Source organism: Plectropomus leopardus, unplaced genomic scaffold (assembly GCF_008729295.1).
Source record: "Plectropomus leopardus isolate mb unplaced genomic scaffold, YSFRI_Pleo_2.0 unplaced_scaffold4334, whole genome shotgun sequence".
Classification (NCBI taxonomy): Eukaryota; Metazoa; Chordata; class Actinopteri; order Perciformes; family Serranidae; genus Plectropomus; species Plectropomus leopardus.
In genome coordinates, this window is record NW_024647497.1 from 1 (window position 1) to 8,095 (window position 8,095).

The 8,095-nt window shown below is 40.6% G+C and overlaps 1 protein-coding gene across 1 annotated transcript; it reads left to right on the plus strand.

Moving 5' to 3' along the window:
• The first annotated feature begins 625 nt into the window (after positions 1 to 625).
• On the plus strand, positions 626 to 1,556 carry LOC121939205 (peroxisome assembly protein 12-like). The gene has a single exon (XM_042482288.1). The coding sequence runs from the start codon at positions 897 to 899 to the stop codon at positions 1,347 to 1,349; it is 453 nt and encodes a 150-aa protein (XP_042338222.1). The 5' UTR covers positions 626 to 896; the 3' UTR covers positions 1,350 to 1,556.
• Positions 1,557 to 8,095: the final 6,539 nt, after the last annotated feature.

Below are 8,095 nucleotides of genomic sequence, written 5' to 3' on the forward strand. Positions count from 1 at the left end.
GTGTGTGTGTGTGTGCGTGCGTGCGCGTGTGTGTGTGCGCGCGTGCGCGCGTGTGTGTGTGCGTGCATGCGTGTGTGCGCGTGTGTGTGCGTGTGTGTGTGCGCGTGTGTGTGCGTGTGTGTGTGCGTGTGTTTTTTCCCAAACGTACAGCAGTTTTCTTAAAAGGAAGTATTTGTAATAGTCCACATGAATAGACGGTTTGTTTATTATTTGTCTGAAAGGATCCCCGTTCGTTGCTATCAGGTCAGTTCATTTACAAAATCCGCCTCATGGAAACAAATCAGTTGAAAAAAAACGTTTAGCGCAAAAAAAGTTTTTACCCTCACGTGAGGTGGTTTTCAGGCGTTTCAAAAAGCCATATTTCGCAAAACTGCAGAACTGAAACACTTTTTGCTTTTATGGCTTTATGATGTGTAACGGCGGGCGGCGGTGATGCGACTTTATGAACACCAACCGCCATTAAACCCAAAGAAGAAGAAAAAGTCCAACTGTCACATGACACTCTACGAAACATGGCGTGGTGTGTGCGTTCAGAGGAAGAGACCGAGATCTTCTTCACTCTCATACAAGACCAAGAAATTATGGCGACATTAGATAAAATTAAAGCTGCTAATGTTTTGGACATCCACCGCCATGGTTACTGTAACGTTATGAGATAACATAACGAGAAGTTGTTTAACATCCGGAGAGAAGTCGCTAACATCAGTCGAAGGAAACGCGGTCGTATCACAATTTTGTTCTATCGAAATTTAGAAAACATCGTTAAAGTTTTGTGCAAATCTGTCATGTAAACCCAGCGATTAGTCGGCTCAAATTATTATTTTTTTGACTAAACTTCTTTCCTGCGGCACTCTAGAGGCTGCAGTGACTCATACAGCACCTTAAATCCACCCACAATGCATTGCTCTTGTGTTTGCAGTGTGGTGCAGAGAGCGTGGTGGCTGATGTCACAGGCAGCGCGAGGCGTTGCCGTGTCCCTTTCCACCTCGTTGTCGTTGGGTGTCTTCTTCCTGCAGTTCCTGGAGTGGTGGTACTCCTCAGACAACCAGAGCGCCGTGAAAGCCCTCACCTCGCTGCCGGCTCCCCCGCCGCCCCTCCACCTGCAGCGAGACCACAGCGGGCAGGACTCTCCAGCCAATCGCGGCAAAGAAACTCGGCCCGGTTCCGACAGCAGGAACTGTCCGCTGTGCCAGAGGCTTCGTACGAACGCCACGGTGTTGGCCACTTCTGGCTTCGTCTTCTGTTACCGCTGCATCTACATGTATGTGAAGTCCAACCGCCGCTGCCCAGTTACCGGCTATCCCACGGAGCCGCAGCACCTCATTAAGATCTACTCTCCGGAGAGTTAGACCACGAAACCGAACCACAAACTGTCAGAAAGACAGAAAGATCTTATTTTTGCACAACTCATCACATGGTGCTCATCTTTTATATATATTGAGCTCTCCATGGACCTGAAAGTTTTACATTAATCTCTCAGCTCACATGAACTTTAATTTTTGTAATTGCTTTGTAAAACTGTTTCCTCAGAGATATTAAAACAAATAACATTTTTTAAAACTGCAATGACCTAACAGTTGTCTTCTCTTAATGTTAGTGGCAAAAAATTCTCAGCAGCAGCTGGAGGGACAGAGTTTGATCCCTCCGAAAGTAACAAACCTGACTGCTTATTGGCTTGATCCAGAATTTGACTGTGGGCATTTAACTTTAGATAAAAAAATGAATGAAATGAGATTGCAACTAATTATTATTTTGATTATTGATTCATGATTTAATTATTATCTCAGTTAATTTTTGACCATAAATGACAAAGTAGTTAAAAAGTCACACAAAAAACTTAACATAAAAAAAGTGGAACAGATTGACATGAAATGTCCTAAAAACAGCTGAAAACCACAGAAAATAGTGACAAATGTCAAATATTTGACATGTTCCAAAAACAGCTGAAAACATTATGCGATAGTGTGCTGAAACACGGCATAGCATAGAATGTTGCAGGAAAGTCCAAAAACACCATAATATACCATGTTGAGAAAATTACAGAAAAGGCGACTATAGTATGGCGAAAATGTCAAAATTTGACATATCCAATAAACGGCTGAAAACCACTCAGAATAGCATGTAGAGGCATGTTATAGTATACAGTGTTGAAAAACATCCAAAAACAGCCCCCAAACCACTAAAATAGTATGTTGAAAAAATGAACAAAATAGCAAGGTTATAGTAAGGCGAAAATGTGAAAATTTGACACGTCCAAAAAAAGCTGAAAACCACTTAGGAAAGCACGTAGAGGCATGTTAGGTTATACAGTGTTGAAAACACATCCAAAAACTGCCCAGAAACAAATAAAATAGTATGTTGAATAAGTGAAAATCTCAAAATTTCACGTCTAAAAAACAGCTGAAAACACCTCAAAACAGCATAAAATAGCTTACTTTGACACGCTATAGCAAAGAAACTTGCAAAAACCGCTAAAAATGCAAAGAAATAGCATGTTGGAAAAATGGCCAAACCAGCGAGGCTATAGTATGGAAAAATGTCAAAATATGACATGTCCCAAAAACAGCTGAAAACACCTCAAAACAGCATGAAATATCTAACTTTTACAGGCGATAGCAAAGAAACTTGCAAAAACCGCTAAAAATGCAATGAAATAGCATGTTGGAAAAATGGAAGAAACAGCAAGGCTATAGTTTGGAAAAATGTCAAAATATGACATGTCCCAAACACAGCTTAAAACACCGTAAAACAGCATAAAATAGCTTACTTTTACACGCGATAGTAAAGAAACTTGCAAAAAAACGCTAAAAATGCAATGAAATAGCACGTTGAAAAAATGTCAGAAACAGCAAGGCTATAGTATGGAAAAATGTCAAAATATGACATGTCCCAAAAACAGCTAAAAACACCTCAAAACAGCGTAAAATAGCTTAGCTTAACACGCTATAGCAAAGAAACTTGCAAAAACCGCTAAAAACGCAATGAAATAGCATGTTGGAAAAATGACCAAAACAGCAAGGCTATAGTATGGAAAAATGTCAAAATATGACATGTCCCAAAAACAGCTAAAAACACCTCAAAACAGCGTAAAATAGCTTAGCTTAACACGCTATAGCAAAGAAACTTGCAAAAAACGCTAAAAACGCAAAGAAATAACATGTTGGAAAAATGGAAGAAACAGCAAGGCTATAGTATGGAAAAATGTCAAAATATGACATGTCCCAAAAACAGCTAAAAACACCTCAAAACAGCGTAAAATAGCTTAGCTTAACACGCTATAGCAAAGAAACTTGCAAAAAACGCTAAAAACGCAAAGAAATAACATGTTGGAAAAATGGAAGAAACAGCAAGGCTATAGTATGGAAAAATGTCAAAATGTGACATGTCCCAAAAACAGCTTAAAACACCTCAAAACAGCGTAAAATAGCTAACTATTACACGTGATAGCAAAGAAACTTGCAAAAACCGCTAAAAACGCAATGAAATAGCATGTTGGAAAAATGACCAAAACAGCAAGGCTATAGTATGGAAAAATGTCAAAATATGACATGTCCCAAAAACAGCGTAAAACACCGCAAAACAGTATAAAATAGCTAACTATTACACGCGATAGCAAAGAAACTTGCAAAAAAACGCTAAAAACGCAATGAAATAGCATGTTGGAAAAATGGAAAAAAAAGCAAGGCTATAGTATGGAAAAATGTCAAAATATGACATGTCCCAAAAACAGCTAAAAACACCTCAAAACAGCATAAAATAGCTTGCCGTGACACGCCATAGCAAAGAAACTTGCAAAAAACGCTAAAAACACAATGAAATAGCATGTTGCCAAAATGGCCGAAACGGCAAGGCTATAGTATGGAAAAATGTCAAAATATGACATGTCCCAAAAACAGCTAAAAACACCTCAAAACAGCATAAAATAGCTTGCCGTGACACGCTATAGCAAAGAAACTTGCAAAAAACGCTAAAAACACAATGAAATAGCATGTTGCCAAAATGGCCGAAACGGCAAGGCTATAGTATGGAAAAATGTCAAAATATGACATGTCCCAAAAACAGCTGAAAAACACCTCAAAACAGCATAAAATAGTTTACTTTGACACGCCATAGCAAAGAAACTTGCAAAAACCGCTAAAAACGCAAAGAAATAGCATGTTGGAAAAATGGCAGAAACTGCAAGGCTATACTGTGGCGAAACTGTCAAAATAAGACATGTCTAAAAAACAGCTGACAACCTTTTAGTATAGCCTGTAGAGGCATGTTATAGTATAGTGTTAATAAAAACATCTGTAAACGGCCCCCAATCTAAAAAAATAGCATGTTAAAAAAATGACCAACAATGGACGGTCATAGTATTGCGAAAATATCAAAATTAGAAATATCCAAAAAAACAGCTGAAACTGACTTAGTAAAGCATGTGGAGGCATGTTATAGAGTACAGTGTTGAAAAAACATCCCATAACGCCCCCCAAACCCATAAAATAGCACGTTGAAAAAATGACCAAAAAGAAACGCTATAATACGGCGAAGATGTGAAAACTGGACTCGCATGAAGAACAGCTGACAACCACTCAAAACAAGGTGCCCAGAAATGTCATAGTGGGGCCATTTTAGGTCATTTTTGACAACATACTTTACTTTGACGTTTTTGGGGCATTTTGGGTAATTTTTGACAACATACCATACTATGATGTTTTTGGGTCGCCGACCCAGAAACTGCCGGCGGTGGTCCTGAAGGAGTCCGCAGTGGTAAAACGTCTGCAACATAAAAACATTTAATTTAGCCAAGCTGTAGTGACGACGCTGCAGGTCGGCCTCCTCATCGAATAAGTAACATAATAAACGACAAAAGTATGATAATACGTTACCTCCTGAGATCTGAGTGCCGTGTTTTCTGCTGTGATTGTAAATTAACGTTATTTTGTTTGAAAGCTATCGGCTACTTTCACGTTCCAGACGCAGTTGGTTGTTGCTAATTTCTCACCTGTTTACGTTATTGTGATGGATAATTTCCCTAAAAAGGAAATGACAGGACACGCAGGCCGATTAGAGCAGGACGATTTCAAAAAACTTTTATGACTTTCAGAACATGAAAAATGTGACTTGAGGTCGGCAGTTGCTGCTGAATCTTTGGATTGTAAGTGTAATGACTGAATCACTGAGTTTCAGCGCTCATGCAGCTGAAATAAACCTGAAGTACTCGTGCTGCGCGGTGAATACTTACGGATCCACTCGCCGGAGACGGACGGACCGGCGCCCTGCGGCTGGGACGGAGCGCCTGTAGTTCGTGTCCTGGTGTCCTTCGTGTCCTCGCCAACAGCGTACTGCTGTCAACTGTCTGTTGAAGACGTTGTGTGCGTCAACAATGCCACAAAAATTCGCGTGCGTGCACACGATTTACTCGCTGGTATGAAGTGAATCAAACTCGTGCGAGGAACGTGAGAATTTTTTTCCCAAGTTTGGTGTGAATGCGCAGTTTGACGTTTTGGTGCGATTTCTGACAATATACTATACTCTGAGTTTTTGGTGCCACTTCTGAGGAACTACTATACCATGAAGTTTTCTGACTGTTTTTGACGACATACTTAAATACGACATTTTGGCAGTTTTTCACAAAATACTGTACTTTTGCTTTTGGCCCAATTTGGCGCCATTTTTGATCTTTAATGATCTGCTACACTGTGACATTTTCATGGCATTATATACTGTGACATCTTTTAAATCATTCATTATCGATATATTTTACTTTAAATCTTTTATTGCATAGTATACTGTAGCGTAGTACTATAGTATACTACTACTCCTAAATTCATATGGCATTCTTGACCGTGACAAAAAGAAAAAAAGGTACAAAAATAAGTCCTGTGTTAATTTGTTTCATCACTTAATGTTTAACGCCCAATAAAGAAGTGAATTTTGCACAATGTGTCAATAACTAGAGAAGCATTTAATTGCCTATTAAACTTTGATTTATTTAACCAATAATTAAATTTTAAAGGAGAGCGTCTGACCTATGACCTTTGATCAGTTCTGACTTCAGCTCTCCGTTTAAGTTCACAAAGTATTTTTTTTACTGCAGACCATCTGAAAGTTGACCAAAGTGTCCGCTGACCTGGGAACTGTTCAGGTGACGTGTCGCCTTTTTTATTTTGGCTTTGCAAACATTTTGACTGATAATTTGATGTCGGAGAATTTTTTTCGCAGCAGCTGTCGAGCGTTTCGTTCCCTCTGGACAAGTGTTGGGAAATGCGACCGCCGGTCGGTGAATTGCTTTATTGAGTTTCCAGACAAGTTTAACAACAGGCCCACTTTAAAAAAAACAACAAAGAAACAGATCATCAGGATCAACGTCACAACATTACAGTGAGAGAATAAAAAAAGGGCTTCAATAAAATGTCCACAATCCCCTGAAATTAAACTGAGTGTGAAGAATCACAAGAGTCACCTTCTTCCCTTTTTCGGTTCCTGCAACACAATTCATCAACAGGAAATCAGGACGAGGAGAAAAAACAGGCTATCATCATCAATAAGAGTCACAGTAATAGATTGCTCCAATAGCGTGTATTGCACATGTGTACACATATATGCACTTTATATACACGTGAGTCGGCAAGAACTAGACACATGTTGTTTTCGTCGTCGTAACAGGAAAGAATCCGGACAAAAGGACAACACGGACGGAGAGGAGTCAGGAATGTGCTCGTGATCAGTTCCAACCAAAAAAATACAAATAAATAAACAGCCTTTTTCCAAGCTTTCAGTCGGACCGGAGAAAAGAGACGGAGAGGAACGCCTCCCCTCGGAAACAGAGGAGACGGAGAGAGAGAAGGTGACGGTGGACCTCCTCCAAAACCCCCCGACACTGCATCATAGCAGGACACAACGTCTACACCACAGTATCAAACATGTCAGGAAATATACAGATTTGACTCATGTAGCAAAATAGTCTGTATGTGTGTCAAAGTGTGCGTTTCACCTCAGTGTGTGCGTCTGTGGAAGCAACAGTAACGCAGCGCCGCCTCGTTCATCTTCATCATCACCATCACCATAACCACCATCATCATCATCACCTTCATCACAATCATCATCATCGCCTTCATCACCATCAAAACACGTCAGTGATGAAACTAAACACAAACCCCAATTCCAAATCCTTTTTAACCTATATCCAGTTTAACTACAAAGACAAGATATTAAATGTTCAAACGGGTAAAATTGATTGTTTTTTCACAAATTTTCACTCATTTTGAATTTGATGCCTGCAACAGATTCAAAAGAAGCTGGGACAGGGGCGGCAAAAGAGTGGGAACGTTGAGGAATGCTCAAAAAACACCTGTTTGGATCACTCCACAGGTGAACAGGTTACCTGGAAACAGGTGAGTGCCACGAAAGGCTCAGTCGTTCACAAACAAGGATGGGGCGAGGTTCAACACTCAGTGAACAACTGCGTGAGCAAATAGTCCCACAGTTTAAGAACAACGTTTCTCAACGTTCAGTTGCGAGGAATTTAGGGATTTCATCGTCTACAGCCCATAATATCAACAAAAGACTCAGAGAATCTGGAGAAATCTCTGCAGGCATTAAAAACCGACATCATTCTGTAAAGGACATTACCACGTGGGCTCGGGAACGCTTCGGAAAACCATCGTCAGTTAACTCAGTTCGTCACAACATCAACAAGTGCAAATTAAAACTACCAGGCAAAGCCAAATATCAACGACACCCGCAAACGCCGCCGTGGAAAAGTGTGCTGCGAGTCCACATTTCAGCTCGTCTTTGGAAATCATGGACGTCGTGTCCTCCGGGTCAAAGAGGAAAAGGACCATCCAGACTGTTATCAGTGCAAACGCCAGCAGCTGTGATGGTATGGAGGTGTGTTCGTGCCCATGGCATCATGGGTAACTTGCACATCTGTGAAGGCACCATTAATGCTGAAAGGTACATACAGCTTTTGGAGCAACATATGCTGCCATCCAAGCAACGTCTTTTTCAGGGACGTCTCTGCTTTACCAAGACGATGCCACACTCTGCACGTTACAGCAGCGAGGCTTCGTAGTAAGACTGCGGGTCCTAGACCGGCCCGCCTGCAGTC

What these genes read in the sequence shown, in the direction of transcription:
- LOC121939205 (XM_042482288.1), top strand. Translation starts at nt 897, where the DNA reads ATGCATTGCTCTTGTGTTTGCAGTGTGGTGCAGAGAGCGTGGTGGCTG.